General features: G+C 41.3%; 1 protein-coding gene across 1 annotated transcript in view; it reads left to right on the top strand.

The window, feature by feature from the left end:
* Sorcs3 (sortilin related VPS10 domain containing receptor 3) overlaps window positions 1-16982 on the top strand; it is a 609591-nt gene that overhangs the window by 444476 nt on the left and 148133 nt on the right. Inside the window, exon 7 of the mRNA XM_005063478.4 lies at window positions 8009-8127. Within this exon, the coding sequence (XP_005063535.1) occupies window positions 8009-8127 (119 nt within the window). The remainder of the gene's footprint in view (window positions 1-8008; window positions 8128-16982) is intronic.

Raw genomic sequence — 16982 nt, 5'->3', positions numbered from 1 at the left:
ATAGCTCATCAGGACACTATACACTCACATGTTGACTCTCAGGGCCACTTACTTTGACAAATGAACCCTTAATAAGGATAAGTTTTCCAGAAAAAGTTACTCATCTATTGGACAGAAATCTAAAGATGACCTACTATCAGCTGGACTTTGTTCTTTTTATTTTAACTTTTTTTATTACTTTAATTTTAAATAGCTTGCTTCACATGTCAATCCCAGTTCCCTCTCCCTCCCCTCCGCCTGCACCCCCACAATCTCTCACAGCCTCCCACTCTATCCCTACTTCCTTCCACATAGGGGATATCCAGAGTCTGTCATTTCATTCAGGGCAGGTCCAGGCACTCCCCTAAGTGTCCAGGCTGAGAGAGCATCCCTCTTTGTGTTATGGACATGCAAAGTCCATTTGTATGCCAGGGGTGAACACTGATCTACTGCCCAGGGCCCCATAGGTTGCCCAGGCCTCCTCACTGGCTGTCTGGATAAGTCCTATGCTATACTCCCAGATGTCCAAGAGCTCCCCCTTGTTCAGATCAGCTGTTTCTTCTGGTTTCGCCAGCCCATTCTTTGCCAATTTGCTCATCGCTCCTCTCTCTCTGTCAAGGACTTATTCTTAACCATGAAGATACAGTGGTTAAAGTCTTATATTATTTGTGCTAACAAGAGGCTCTATTCTAAAAATGGAACCCCAAGAATTCAAGTACGTGAATTTTGGTTTTTTTCTAGATTTATTTATTGAGAATTTCATACAAGTATACGATGTAATATATCTATCTCCCAGTTTTCTCTTGAACTCCCCCTAGGTCCCTCCCAACATATCCCCCTCCAACTTCATGCCTTCTTTTCTCATTTCTTTTATAACCCACTGAGTCAATTCAATGCTGCTCATACATACATGGGCATGGAGCTATCCTCTGGAACTTGGGAGACCTACAAGTGACCACACCCCCAAAGCAAATGATTCGCTTGGCCAAGCATCTGTAAGCTGCCAGTGACTCTTCAATAAACTGTGGAGCCTTGTGAGCTCCTCAGCCCTGCTGTGGAAGAGGATGCAAAAAAATGTAGGATCTGAAGGATAGGAAACAGCGTTGTCAAATGCCGCCTTCAGACATGACATGGCTACTGTACTCATGAAACCACAGGGCATACAGTTACATTCACAAGACCTGAAAGTGATCAAGACAAACTACAACTTCTTTGGAACACGTATGGCTGTGTATATCTTATACAGAATTTGTGTCAAGCCAATTATTACAACAGTTGTAACATTTGAGGCTAGGGAGATTAGCGGAGTAATCATGAGCCTTGGCTGCTCTTCCAGAAGACCAGAGTTCAATTCCTAAGACCCATATAACAGTTTATAACTGTATGTCATGACAGTTCCAGGGGATCAAATGCCCTATTCTGGCCTCCATGTGTATTCAGCACACTTGGTGCACATACATCCCACACATAAAATAAATAAAATAACACAACAGGACAAGTGCCAGCCTGTGAATTGGAGCCGGGGTTCTACTACCTATTTTGCTGTGACAAAGAATCCTGGTTTATCTGCAGTGTCCTCTGAAACAGAATTATTATCTACTTTCTGTTCAACTCAGCAGGTTCTGGGTTGACCAAATAGTAGAGGAATGTTGTACATCCCACGAAACAAACAAAACTTGTGAGCATGTCCTGCTTTGACCCGCTGAATCATCCAGAATACATCACATTAAGAAAAACGGAGTATGCTTTCTGCCTGGTTTAGAAATTAGTTGACCTTGGACAGAGTTCTTGGCCTTTCTGTGATACCTCATTTATTGCTTTATATAGTTTTAATTAATGTGTTAACAAAGACCTTATTGTTGAGCAAAAGTGACTACTAGGCAGATTTCAGTTCTGCAGACAACAAACCTAACAATGACACAGGTGGCATCATGTCATACTGGACTCTTCTTCACTGATAATTTTCAAGTACAAGCCATAAAGATGTTTTGTCAGGATGGTATGGCAAGTATTACTGGACACTCTCAAACATTGTTAACTGTCTTCACATTCCTGGAATTTCTAGACTCCACAAACTTGTACCACACAAGCCGCCATCCCTTGTTCCCACGCCATCGTTATGCCTCACTATCCAATAACTTCCGAGTCATTGTAAAGCCCCAAACTGTTTTATTTTTAATCTTAAGGACAATTTTAAAGCTTAAAGGTAAAACTCCTGGGGCAGGCAAGCACTAAATCTCAGCAACTGCCTGGAGGAGGAGAATGGAAGAGGAGAAATGACACGCTGCTTAAGCCAGCATTGACTTCAGGGAGCCACATGGTGGGAAGAGAGGCTTTAGAAAAAAAGTAAGGAAGCTAAAATATCAGGAAAAAAACATACTTACAAAAGAGACAGAATAAAAGACGAAAGTTTTGCCTTTTTGCCTCAGGCTTCAAGAAGATGGGCAGACCAGATAGATCTCACAGTGGCTCATAAGGACTACACTAGGGGGCTGGGATTCTGGGAGGCAGAAGTACAGTCTCCTATTAAACACAAAGTGATTCTGCCCATGCCTTTAGCATGGCTTAAGGTAAGACTGCCTTCCTAGGTGTGGTCCTTGGCCAGGTGATTAACCTGGACCAACTGGAATGATAGGTCTTACCTCGGCCAGAGGTTGACCAACTGAGAATGGGCACTCCAAAATGCTGTTACTGTCATTGTTATCATCATGATCACCACCACCATCACCTCCTGGATCCTCATCAGCACCACCATCACCTCCTGGATCTTCATCAGCACCACCTCCATCAGCACCACCTCCATCAGCAGCACTGCCTCCACCATCATACAACCATAGCATTCTGAGATAGATTATTCTATTAGAATTAGAAAGAACTCTCACTGAAGTCAACCAAGATTGCCATGATGTTTGAATGCCTGTAACTTTGTCAGCTTGTCTACTGTGCCATACAAAGGCTGAGATTGCTGAAATTTTCCTATATTACAAGTTTCACTAAAGCTTGGAAGCTGTAAGTCCAACAGAAGGGGTGGGAACTGCCTGCTTGTGTTTGGTTTTGGTATCCACCATGCCTATCATGCTAAATTAGGACTTTCAATCAATGTCACGTCCTTTGATTTGCACTTCCTGTAAGTAGGTTAGCTCTACTTTCCAGTCAAGGACAAACAGGATTAGAGGAGCTAAGGAAGTTTTCAGAGTCCCCTTGAATCTGCTTATTTTTATGTGCTTGCATTTGAGAGTAATATTGTTATTTAAAATAAACAGCTCTTGGGTATTTCTCAAGAACAGACCTGAAGAGCTGAATTTGCTTTTTGTTCAAAATTTTAATTCAGTTTTTCAACTTTTGACAATATGTATATTACCCAGAGGGATAGAAGTTGAGCCAATCATGGAAAGTTTTTTTCTCTGAGGTGGCAAGAGGCCTGATGTCTAGGAAGTCTGAATATTTAGTAATCTCAAAGGCAAAGTGTAATCACAAGCAGCTATATAATTCAGCATAACGAAAATGTATAGGCATTTAATAGAATTCAATTCCGTTTAAGTACTGCTTACTGTGGTTTTACAAAGCCAGCTAAAGAGGGAAAAAGATGCTTACAGCCATAGTTCTGCTGGTGTGAGGAAGTAACTCTTTTGGCAAAGCCTGGTAACACCCAAACTAGACTATAGTGTGGCATTTGTAAGTATAGATGAGCTCACCTTGCTGAATGTGGAAAGTTAAAAGCTGTCTCCCTGAGCCCCGCACAGCTCCTGGCAAGCATGCAGCCCTGCTAGGGACGAGATGAGGCTCTGGAGGGTGTTAGACTATCTCTCTGTTAAAATTCCTGGATGCTTGTGCACAAATCCAGGGCACATTCATTTGTGACTGTGCTGCCTCTGCCATTGGCCTGGGAATCACTTGAGAAAAGGAACTCCTGTTTTCTGTTTCCTGGATTAGCAGCAAGTGTCTGGCACCTGCAGCTTCCCCCAAATACCTTGGGCGGATACAAGAGAAATGAGTGAGCCCATCTAAGGCAGCTCTTCACACCACAGGAAACTCTTATCCTGTAGGTGAGGATGCTTGGAAATTGGCCCAACCTGACATAGGAGAGACCTTCCCCTACACATCCTGCTACAGTACACCTACTTGGAAATTGGACCAGATACTCCAGAGATACCAAGCAGATCCCTCTATTGGTGGTAATAACGATGACACATCGTTTAACTGTGACCTTTAGTTTTGCAAGCGGAGCAGTCACCACACCAGCTCTTAGAAATGCATGACAAAGATGTTTTTAGACTTAGAAACATGTTAGTCATAAAGCATTCACCATTTGGAAATGCACTACCTGGTTTTATCATGGAGATATATAAATGGGGTGGTTTCTGTTGTGTTTTGTTTTATTTTGCTTTGTTTTTCCAGTTGGGAATGTTCAAATAAAGAACAGAAAATTCGGTCTCAATAATAATGGTGAGATACAGTCAGCCATCCAGTTGCAGTTTGGGAGTACGGGTTGAAGGCATTGCCCACACTCAAGTCCAAGTGAAGATTTTCAGTTTCCTGGGATTCCTTCTTCACTTAAGCTCAAAAGCCATGTCCCTCTTTTTTATCCTCATTTATTTTTTTCATCTAAGGCATGCCCTTTTCTTTTGTGCATGTCACTGGCAATTAAAGTGTATCCATAGCTATATAAACCCAGGATGTGACTTTACTATTAACACACCTGTATGATCCCTGACAGTGAAGCAGACTAGTCTTTGTTACTAATGGAATGTATGAGGAATGTGCATGACTAAAGCTCCTTTCCTTTTCCCTTTGCAGTAAAATATAGCAGGCATTTATCAATTTAAGAAACGTATTCAACAATGTGCTAAGCATTTTAATGCAAAATGTAGTGAATGCTGATGTGTAGCCAGAAGGTTTTCTGTGTCCCTCCTGGTCCCCCAGAAACTTACAAAATAATCACTCAGAGGCTTAAAATTAATTATAGTTTTTTGGCCAATGGCTCAGGGTTTTTTACTAGCTAGCTCTTATGTATAAAGTAGATCATTTCTATTAATTTGTATTTCACCACAAAGCTTATCGCTTGTTACCTCATATCTTGCTTCTCTTGCTGCTGCTGACATCTCTCCTCTAGAGTCCGCCATCTTTTCCCCCACCTAACTATATTCTGCCCTGCCATAAACCAAAGCAGCGTTAGTCATCAACCAATGAAAGCAACGCATTTTCACAGCACACATTCACAGAAGGGGATCTCACATCACTAGTGACAATCTCATGTTGCTGACCCCTCCCAGACGAGATGTGTACTTACTCATCCAAGGGCAACTAACACAAGCAAGCCCAGGCAGGATTTGGACTTCCTTGCCCTCAAGTGTCACATGGTGACCCGTCAATCTCAATGTCTCCCTATATTTGGTACCTGGTGTTACTGAAAACAAACAAGCAAACAAAGCCAGGTTATTAGAAGCTTCTTTGGGTATTTCAATGTGTACGATGAATATCCTTCTGGCTTTCATCATATAACATTCACACATAGGCCTGCTTATCCTCATTTGGCTGGACTGTCACTATACTTCCAACTTGAGATGTGTCAGGAATATGGGACCTGAGACAATGTCCTGCTCATCCAGGACACCCAGAGGTCCTCTTGTGACCCTTAGTCATTTCTTCTTGGAGCCAAGACTGCCTGATAACTCACCATTCCTTCCCACTGAGTTCTCATCAGGCTGTGGGCACAATGTACTCATTATTGTATCTTTGAGTTTTGGAAAATCAACGCATTGAGACTTCTGGTGCATGGGTCTGGCTAAAGACAGCAAGATCCCTGAATGTGAAGTAGATTTCAGCAACTCATTTCAGTGCTTATGTGCTGTAAATTGAATCTGTCATCCCGTGCGGCAGAACCAGAGCCAAGAAGCAGGATGAGTTTGGCACTGTCTCCCACTTGTCACAGGCCAGGGTTTGGTAGGTGTTGATTTTGTTTGGGGTGGCCTTGAAAAGACTTGATTCTTCTCTCAGAGTGTTCAGATGCAAAAAGCATAGTAAATAGCCAGGGAAGAATGGACTTTCGTGAGTGGAAGCAAGTGTCCCTCCCACGTGCCCCTTTCATTACCAGCCTGAAGAGCTTTCTGAGACACTGGCTGACAAGGACACAGGTTGTCATGTCGGCATTTGTGATTTCTTTACACGTACACATGCTTACTGCTCCCTTTTGCTGTATTTTGCTGCTTTATTCAAGGAGCAAATTGGTAAGCTGGTACATATCCAAGCATATCCCTAGTGAGCAGACCCTGTGCTCCAAAACACAGCCTGGAATCCCTGCCTCCTTCTCTCCTGTCAGCAGGAAACCAGGCCACCTTGGCTTCATCTATGAACAAAAGCAAAGGAGAAGGGACACTCAATGCACACTCAAAATACCGGAAGACTGATTTCACTGCACAGCCAGGATGGGAGGCTTAAAGATGTCTATGTCCCTCATGGGGTGGGCGGGCATAAGTGGAAGAGCAAGGTGGGAAAGGAGTCACTCTCGGATCTCATTTGGACTCTGGCCTTGTTTGTTTGGCCACACAGAGTTGTCCTGAGCTACACTTGAAATTTAAATTGCCTGTCAAAAATTAGAAATCAGAATATCTCCTGTTAAAAACAAACAGACAGCATCACTTAGAAATCCAGAAGGTCTCACACCAGTTATAATGAACTAGAGCCAATTACTTTGAGAGAGTGTCTCATTAAGGACTGGAGCAACCTTGAACTTGTGATCTCCCTACCTCAGCGCCCTGACTATCTGAGATTATAGGCCTGAATGGCCAGGTTAGAGCTTTGCTTATAGATTGTCAATCAATAATAAACAACAACAACAACCCTTCCCACAAGAAAGAAACCTTCTTTGTTATTTTTTACATTAAAGGGAAATTAAGTGTGAAGAAAAAAGGAAGCTTCTCTGCTTACAGTTTTAAAGCAGTCTACTTTTCATTTTGTTCATTTATTTTTAATTCCATAAAATGAGCTGTAGCCATCTTTAAGGCAATTTACAGGTTGATATTTTCCCAGAGACTCACATGTAGCTCTTTTGAATGAGAAAGACATTGAAAGCATTGTTTTACTGGATGGCTCTGTAGTCATAGGTTTGATGTAATTAAAGGTCAGAGATTGTTTGGTTGTTGTTCGCCCACAACTGTGACTATAAATGTAGATTTTTTTTACAAATAATTATAAAAATTTCATGGAAGTAGGAAGTGAATGTATTCTTGTTGAAAACTTAATAAAGATGTATATTATGCAAGTATCACAGACAATACTACAATGTTACATAATAACTTAGGTTCATCCTGTCCTATTCCCAAAGTAATCAAATCTAATCTTTATGTGAGGTTTTGAAATCATTACTCTCTATAATTGTAACATAATGCTATGTGCCTAAAGGCATATTTTTAAGTCATAAACTAGGTCATACTTATATACAATGGGAAATGAACTTTCAAAACATGGTAAAACAATACACATGGAAAGTCTGTTGATGTATATGTAACTACCAAGTCTTTCAATAACACCATGGTACTCTGTCATATGTTATATCTTAGCTCATTCAAATGTTCCTTAATTCATGGACATTTATCCTATTTTTAGTATTTCATTGCTGTGAATAATGTCACAATGAATATTCCCGCCTTTCTTCTCTGTGAAAATATATGAGTCATTCTGTGAAAACGTTTCTTGAATTAAAATTAGTGGCATAAAACATGTGAATGTAAATTTCTGATAGCTTCTTCAAATGCGGTCTTCCCAAAGCTAAATGAACTTGTTTTTTTTTTTTTTGCCAGTAGTAAATTAGATTAAACAACAATCCTTCAACTCTCTCTTGGCTAATGTAGGTATTACCCCCATTTTGGGAGTGGTGACTTCAAATTCTTTATACAAGAAAGGACAATCTCATTATTATTTTAAAAGTTATTAGCCTGTCCTTCCCCATAATGTCCATCTTCACGTACTTGCAGAGCCTTGGCTTGCCATTTACCCTGCTGTGAAATGCCACCCTGCCTTTCTCTTTCAGACGCCCACTACCTCACCTGCAGGATCCAGGAATGTGCTGAGACAACTCGGAGTGGCCCCTTTGCCCGCTCCATTGACATAAGCTCCCTGGTTGTCCAAGATGAGTACATCTTCATTCAGGTGAGTGATGTTAGCACAACTGGTGGTAGGAAGGGAGACAGAGTGAGGCTGGCTGCCTGCTAGGATACAAGGGTAGCTCTCCCGAGAATGCCAAGATGTGGAGCAGGGGCACTGTCCTTCACTCACTGTGTGGTTCCAGGCACTAGGGAGACTCCACACTTATGCTGCACTCTGAAGGTTCTCCGGGTCAGTGCTCTGCCCTGAGGATTTTACTTAACCAGGGAATTCTTCAGTTGGATTGTCACTTCACGATAACAGAGCTGTCTTAAGATGGTTAGGCTAGGGTTTGAGGTTATTAAAAGTCAAATGTCTAATGGGCTTTGACTTTAAGTAATTTATCAAAGCCATGCTCTATTTCTGTCTAAAGCTGCTTGTCTAACTTGGAAGTGAAATTCTGCAATGAATTAGACATCACTAGAGTTTGCTTTCTGGAAAAATCTTAAACTTACTAAATTGTCCCTTCCCATTCCAGAGCTTAATTTTTTTAAGGATGTACACCTCTCAAGTGTTTCCCTGCAAGAAATCAACTGTTAAAGGACACTAAATGGAATTTTTATGCTGAATTTTGAAGTGTCTACTTTGTAGTTCAAAGAGATACAAAATAGAGGAAAAATATGGAAAAATAAAAGGAAATACTTCAAAGGAAGAGAGGAAAAGAGATATAGGTAGTTATAGATAGACAATGGGTAGATAGATAGATGATGGATGGATGGATGGACGGATGGATAGATGGATGGATGGACAGACAGACAGAAGATAAGTTGATTTTTCAAACTTGACATTTGATGGCAACCTTTAGCTTCCAATATACTTTTCTATTGTTTACTCTCAGTTGTCTGGCAAATGGTTTCCCAAAGGAAACTTGAACTTTGACATTACCCTGAGTTTGCTCCTGAATGAACTTCTCTGCCTGCTCCGTAGCCTCTCAGTCCAGATGAATGGCTTTGCCGTTGTGAGCATGCACCTTGCCTTCAGTGCCCCTTACAGCTCCAGATCACGTTTCTCTAGTCCATGGGTTGTTGGAGTTATCTCTTGTCAAATGTGAACAGATCCTTCTCCTTTCCAAATCAAATTTTACACTCTGGAAGGAAGAACGGTATTTTAAATTCTTATGTCTCTCACCTTTGGCCCGGCAAAGTTTCAACGCTAGTGAATATTTATTGTGTTGATAGGAACCCAGGAGAAGTAGCCTGCCACCCCAAATCAACTTGAAAGAGAGTGTAGGAGAAGGCAGCATTACAGCATTGATTCTCAAAGTCATGGTATATCAACAGCCTTCTCGTTGCCTCTTTCATAGGTGTGTACTGAACACAAATTCTGCAAAATATGCAATGCTAGCTACTACTCTTGCTATTCCTCAGACTTCTGCCCTTGACCTGATGCATTTTGCTCCCCTGTCTTACTGCCTGAGCACTCCTGTGGGTTTCATCACATCCTGATGCCTTTAGGTCTTCGAGCCACAGCATCCATCATGTGCTATAGATGTCTATGTTTAATAGCTCTCTCCACAGCCCAGGGTGGGTGTGGTGCCTCAGAAAAACAAGATCAGCTTGTGCGTGACAGAGCTGATGACATACCCAGTGCCAGATCATTTGGGGCAGAAACTAGCATAGTTGAAGAAATCCGTATCTTCTGTTAGCTGCATCCTTGGTTTGAGTGTTTACTTCCATCCCACTCCTGTTGCCATGGTCCCCACATAGGGTGATTTTGTTTTCTTTGTGTTTGCTGAAAAATTTTAAACACGGGGACATGATATGATGTGTGAATTTACCAAACTGTCATTTTCTTAGTGATGGTACTGTGTAAATGATGGATGTGGCAGAACTGTCTTTGAAGCATGACGTCCCATTCTGCTTTGCCCAATGTGTTGTTTCATGATGTGTTCTGTAGCTCTCCAGGTAGATGTAAAGCAAAAAATAAAAATTATCTAAAACTTTTTATACTATATTATATTTATATATAATATATTATACTTATATTTATACTATAAGCAAAGACTTTTTAATTAATTAGTTTAAGTCTTTACTCTGCTTAAAATAGGAGAGACTGCAGTTTTCGGGAAGGTTTGATTCATTGTCAGTTACATGTGTGGTACCTCCTCCACCTGCTGGGGCTAAGATAAGGAATGCAGAAGTTTCTTGAATTAGTGGAATTAATTTTTGTGGGAAACACATGCACATATACACACACACTCACACAGAGAGGGGAAGGAATAGGAATAGATGGAAAGAGAGGAGACGAGAGAAGAGAGAGAGAGACAGAGAGAAAGAGAGAGAGAGACAGAGAGACAGACAGAGAGACAGAGAGACAGAGAGAGAGAGGAGATGCCATGGGGATGTGATAGGTAACATGGGCATTAGTTTTGGGTATGGCAGTTTCTCAGGTTCTGGTTGCCCCACTTATCTGTGTGACCTTGAACTGAGTTTGACTATTTTATAAAAAGAAGTTAATTATAGCACTGACTTCATGGGTTGCATTAGGACAGGGTTTTATAGTGATCCTTGTAAAACACAACAACACTAGAGCAGTGGCTTTCTATGAACATGTACTATGCCTTTTATCTTCTACTATGATAAGCTTATTTCTCTATAAAATCACATGGTGGTGGATGCTATGGATAAAAATAATCCAGGAACTGGATGTTGGGGTATTTTGCCATTGCTGTTTTATCTAGGATTTGATGGCTTGACCAGGGACAGAGTGACAGGAAACATAGAGCTAAGTGTGGTGGGCCTGGCTTCCTTGTAACTGCGGAGGTCAGAGATTCTGTAAGAGGGGTAGTGGTGCTATTATGGCTGAATATGTAAATTGCAAGGTTGTATACTACATGTGATAATATTTGGAAATCAAATGAGTAAGAAAAGATAGAAAAAATACCCAAACATTAGTCCCCGAGCACATCAATATTTACATTCAGGAAGAAAAGAAGGAAGCAGCCAACAATACCACAATGAAGAGTGGAAAGATATGTCACAAAGATGGTAGGGTGCTCTGTCTCTTGATTCATTTTTGCTCGTAAGGCAAATGGCCATAAGCTTTAAAAATGTTACTGAATTTCTTTAATCACCAAATCAACACCGGTAAAGTACTATTACTTGAAGCCATCAACTACTCAAAATTGTAATTATGTAAAAGAATGCCACTAGTCTACAACCAAGCTCCACACAGAGTAGTCCATGTGTCAGGTGGTTTTCCATTGGAACTTAAGCAGCCCTTCCATGGCCACAGGAGTTCTGCCTCTGGCCTCTTTAGAAATGGTACGTAAGCCTTACTTCTGCCAGTGTGTGCTCAGGGTGTAGTTATGGCAACTTAAAACTCTCATTATTATGGTCTGCCTTCCTTAATTTCCCATCTGTTCCTTTCATAGAGCTGAATATTTTAACTTTAATTTTAACTGCATAGTTTAGGGCTATAGCTATTTACAGAATACCCAATCTTCTATTTTTGGACAATATCTATTGACGTCTTGTGAGTGATGGTTAACCCAGTGTGCTGCGTGCATTTCTGCTTTCCCTCTTCTCATTAATTCTTTCTTCCAGCCCTCACGTTAAGTTGGTTACAGGATCTTCTAGTTTTTGTTTTACGGTCTTAGCGCGTGGCTTTGGTAGACTTAAATATTTTGTGATGCAATGTGGATAGAGTGTGAAACAGGGTGTGTAGTGATTCCCACCCTGTTCCCTTTCCAAGCGATAGTTGCTTCACATTCTGTCATGCCCCACTCTTCCTGCAATGGTTTTGATATTGGTTTCATATATGTATATGTATGTATGTATATCTGTCCCCATCAAGCTTTTGGGAAATCTCCCCTCATTAAGCTCTCAGATGTTGGGGTTGTCCTTGGATGGAGGCTTTGAGAACAATTTGGAATACTCTTAACTTCCCTCGTGTGTTTGATAATCGCTTTCCCAGGGTCTACAATGCATGTGCTGATCTCTTTCCCTGCATGCATGTGCTGGTCTCTTTCCCTGCGAACGTGGCTCTGGTTGAGTGCCTGACTATTGCTAGGTCAGGGCAATCTGAGATTCTGTTGTCTGGGCTATCTTATTCTGTTTTTCCTGCTCTCACTTAGGGGAGGGGTGTTGATTTGTCTACTTTCGTTAGTCCCCTGGATGTTTTCATGTTTGTGTGTGCCTTGTGTTCAGCACACTGTTTCACCCCCTGGAAATGTGTCTCTTCCATCCAAATGATTCCATTTCTTCTTCATTTTTATTAACTCAAAAGTCCCTTTAGGATATCCTGAAAGACATATTTTACTTCAGCATTATGGCTTGGGCGTTCTTCCTATAGGACCCAGAATGTGTGAGACAAAACCTAAAAAAATGAAGACAGCATTCCACCCTGCTCCCAGTTTGAACAAAGTGAGATGAAATAGTTTTGCACTGTGCTTGAATCAGTGTTTAGTAGTTTACAGGGTCTTTCTGTCTAATTTTCCTGGTTTAACCTCTTTTCCGAATTTGGCCACATTGCATTTTAACTTCTGTTCCTCTTGCTTGTCTTCCTCTGCCAATGATAATAATAAACAAACAATCGCCCTCTTCCTCATCCTTCTTGTTGCGTCTTCCCTTGCCTCCTATATATGTCTGTTTAAAACTCTTCTCTCACCAAGTGATCTAATTATATAGGTGTGTACATGGGTGTGTGTGTGCATGTGTGTGTGCGCATGTGTATGTGTGTGTGCATGTGTGTGCATGTGTGTGTGCATGTGTATGTGTGTGTGCATGTGTATGTGCGCATGTGTGTGCATGTGTGTGTGTGCATGTGTGTGCGCGCGCATGTGTATGTGTGCATGTGTGTGCATGTGTGTGTGTGTGCATGTGCACATGTTTATGTATATACTATACAGATGTGTGCACATGTATTTGGAGATCAGAGAACAACCTGAGATATCATTCCTTTGGTTCCATCCACTTTAATTTTTGAGCCAGTGATCCACCTGTCTCCACCTCCCCTGTTGTAGAATTACATTTCATACCCATGTCCAGTTTTTTTCTTTGCTTGTGTTCTGAGGGATCGAATGCATGTCTTGTGCTCACAGGGAAAGCACTTGACTGAGTGAACTAACACTCAGCCCCATGCAGGTGGTTAAGAAAATATTTATTTGACATATGTATATTTCATATATACATATATACTGTGCACTGTGTGGTTGCTTGGTGCCTGCAGAGGGAATTGCATTTCCTGAAACTGGAGTTACAGGTGGCTGAGAACTACCTATGCATTCTCAGACTCAAACTGGGGTCCCAGGGAAGGGCACACAATGCTTTTAACTGCTGAGCCATTTTTTCAACTGCCATTCAGGTAGTTTTTTAATTATAGAAATGTGGCTTCAATTTCTTTGCTTCATCAAAGTCATTTTTTTAATGTTCCTGATATTTCTTTTCCCTGTCTCTTTCTCTCTTTTCTTTTATTGAACCAGTTCATCATTCTTATATCATTTATTTTTGTTTTCATATTCTTTTATTTTTAAAATTTCATATGTATGCGCATTTTTGCCTGCATGCATATGTAAACCACTTGCAAGCCTGGTGCCCATGGAGGCCAGAAAAGTGTTTAGGATACCCTAGAACTAGAATTAAAGGTGGGTGCTGGGAATCAAACTCTGCTCCTCTGGAAGAGCAGCCAGTGCTCTTAAATACTTGTCTACCTCTCCAGCTCTGTATGTTAGCATTTTCAACTATTGCTTAGTTTTTAATGACCTGGGTCTCTTAGGTAACAAAATACTAAAAATCTAGGAGTTTATCTGGTGAAAGATCAGAGTCTTGTTTCTGTTTATCTTACTTCATTCTTTCTCAGTTCTGTGCGACTCAACAATTTTTTCTCTAAGCAGTTTTTCTCACAAAGCAGAACCTTCTGGAACACAATATACATGGCTTCTTTCCCACATATATTGTATTTCATGGTTAAATTTTCATTAAATGTGGAGTTTGCATTGCTCTTTCTTGTTTGGTATGCTGCTCTGGGATGATTTATGAGGAGAAGGGGACGCATTATAATTACTTGGCTATTTAAAACCATTTATAAACCCTTATCATGTGTTTCTGAAATGTAGCTATAGTTTACTAACTGGTTTCTTTGCTCTCAGATCAGCACACCAAACTCCCTAGTGCCTTCGCAAACTCCTTCCAAAGTCTTTTATTTAAAATAAAAATCAATGTCCCCTGCCTCAGTGGCTGTTAATCACCTGCAGGGCGAAATCCAATTCCTTAGTGTTGTCTGCTGGAACCCCCACAGTCAGAGCCCTGGGTGAGTCATCCTCCTATAAATTCCTCACCTTTGCCTCCCACATCCCTCCCTTGCTTTAATTAACCCTTCAATAACATAGATCTTATAGTCTCCATGCGCACACCTTGGCACTTCTCCCAATCCGTGTCTTTCCTGCCTTTTCCTTTCTGCTTGGGATGCCCCTTTGGGAGATGAGCTCAGCCATTAAGATCCAGCAGTAGGCACCACTTCTTTTAGCGTCCCTGGTATCCTCAGTCTGGATTGGCTCAAACTCCATAGCTGCCTTCTTACCTGCTTCTATTGTATCTCCTGGTCAGGCCTGCAAACCATGAGGGCTCTCACTGCGTCTTATTCATCCTTGTTTCTCCTGCACTTCACACAGTGACCGGTACTCAATAAGTGTTTACTAGACTGAACTGAACTAAGGAGATAAGACATGGTCCTTATTTTTAGGGAGTGTGGCTAGTTATCTTTTTCAAGCAAGGAGATCTTGTTTCTTCAGCTAACAATATAAGACAACTTAAGATAACTGGCAATCACTCACTGCATAATAAATGTCTCTGTGTAAAGCGCCTTTGCGTTTTTTTTTTTCCACTGTCTAGGAATTGCCCAATGTGTTATTCAGTGCTGGATTCTATTCATTCATTTAAATATATTAAAATACATTCAGCCCAGTAGAGAGCACAGGCGGCTAAACAATTGTAATGCCTTGTGATGAAAGCTGCATTCCTGGGAGACTCATACTGCTCTTGGCTAAATGAAGAGCTCTTCACTGTCCTGGATGAGTGTCAGTGGATGATTTTCAGGGACTGGGGGGGAGGGGCTGGGAGCACAGGTAAGGGCAGTGGAGGAGAAAAACTACACAGAGAGGACAACACAGGGCTGGGGTAGAGCCACAGGACCCATGTGCCCTGACCTCTCTGCCCAAGAACTTTCCATTTTCTCACATCAAGTACAGATAACATGGCTTGCCTTTCTTTCCAGTTTCTAAAAATCTCGGAAGCAACCTAATTGCAACTCCAGCAGCTCCCAGGGTCCCTCATGCTCAGCCTATCTCTTTCTTCTTTAATGTTGTTTGTTTGTTTTAAGACAGTCTCACTGTACAGCCTACGCTGGCCTTGAACTCCCTATTCTCCTGCCTCAGCCTTCTGAGTGTTGGAATTACAGTTGTCGGCTGCCACATCTAACTCTGCCATTGGACATTTTTGTAGCTATATTTTCTTTGTTTTTCAGCTATTTTTTATTATTTTTAAGGGAGTATTTTAAGATAACAAAAAGCCCATTACAAATAATTTCCAGAAACTTTGTTGTTTTCTGCGCATTTGTGAGAGTATAAATTTGAAAACTGAAATAAAGGTCAGGACAAACTTTATTTTTGGAGAAGGTTAGATTGTTTTGGTGATCAAGATCTGTTTGTAAGCCAAGGGAAGTGGAAGGTTCCTTTCTGCTCCCTGAATAGAGATGCCTTGGGAGAAGAAAACCAGCCAGCTGACCAAGTCACTTCTCAAGGGGGTAACTCATAGATGATGGCTGGCAGCGTGCCAGGACACCAGGCTGGGGAGCAGTCACTAGCCCTGCAGCCTCCTCTCGCGGAGTAACCGCTGATAAAGGGAAAGCTGTGCAGAGCAGCTCTTCCTGCCCGAGTCTAGTGTCTCCAAGGCAAGCTGGTCTTGAGGACTCTGTGTTCTACTGAAGGGCATCTGCTGTCCCTCGGGAGTCTGGCGTAGAGCTTGTAGAGGTAGATGATTTGTTATACGATTTTATCAAGTAGATAAGAGCAAGTATAGCATAAGTTACTTCAGTGGTTCATGAGTCTAGGACATTTTTTCACTTTTGTTTTTAGTGTTACTATTTTAAATTTGACTGAAATGCTAGCAGAAATGGATCTCTGATGACAAAAACAGCAGAAAACAACAAAAGAAACTCCCGTCAAAAGGCCCAGTCTGTCTATCTGTCCCACCATGTTGGGGTACAAATGGTGTTTTGAGCAGCTTTATAATAGATCCCAGGAAAACTTTAGTGACTAACAAACACCAGGTATATATCTAAATGGAAGGAAAACAGTATGCCAAAAAAGCCATATTTTAATGGTAAAGAATCTATTAGAATGGCCAATGCTCCATGTGGATAAATGAAATAGACTGTCCTTTATAGAGAAGGGGGACTCAAGTTAACTTCTGCATGCTGAGCCAAGTTGGTTGAAAACCCTGTCGCTCGCCACTCTAGGATAGTTTCCTAGTGACTGTTCTAGAGATTAGTTAGTTCAGCAACAATCATCTCAGAATTCCTCTGGCAAATGATTCATACCCTGGCTACTAGTGGCAAGCAAGAATACAACTTTGTAAGGCTCAGGCATCTGCAGTAGATTTCATTAGTTCTGTCCTAGCTTCCCATGATGGCACAAGAGGCCTCCTTTCATGCAAGGGTTCATTCACTCACTGAACAAATTGGTGTTCACATTCACTTGTAGTCATTCAAGTATCTAAAATGCAAGGGAAATTGAATTAATAACAGGTACAAATCACACACTCAAATGAAAGAGAATGACAACTTGAAGGAGGGAAAGGGGAAAAAATCTTCCTGACTACTGAAGTCATTGCCCACATATTCCCTGATCTCTGTGGCTTTTAGCC

The sequence above is a fragment of the Mesocricetus auratus genome, unplaced genomic scaffold, assembly GCF_017639785.1.
Source record: "Mesocricetus auratus isolate SY011 unplaced genomic scaffold, BCM_Maur_2.0 Super-Scaffold_4256, whole genome shotgun sequence".
Classification (NCBI taxonomy): Eukaryota; Metazoa; Chordata; class Mammalia; order Rodentia; family Cricetidae; genus Mesocricetus; species Mesocricetus auratus.
This window is presented reverse-complemented; position numbering and strand designations above follow the sequence as displayed.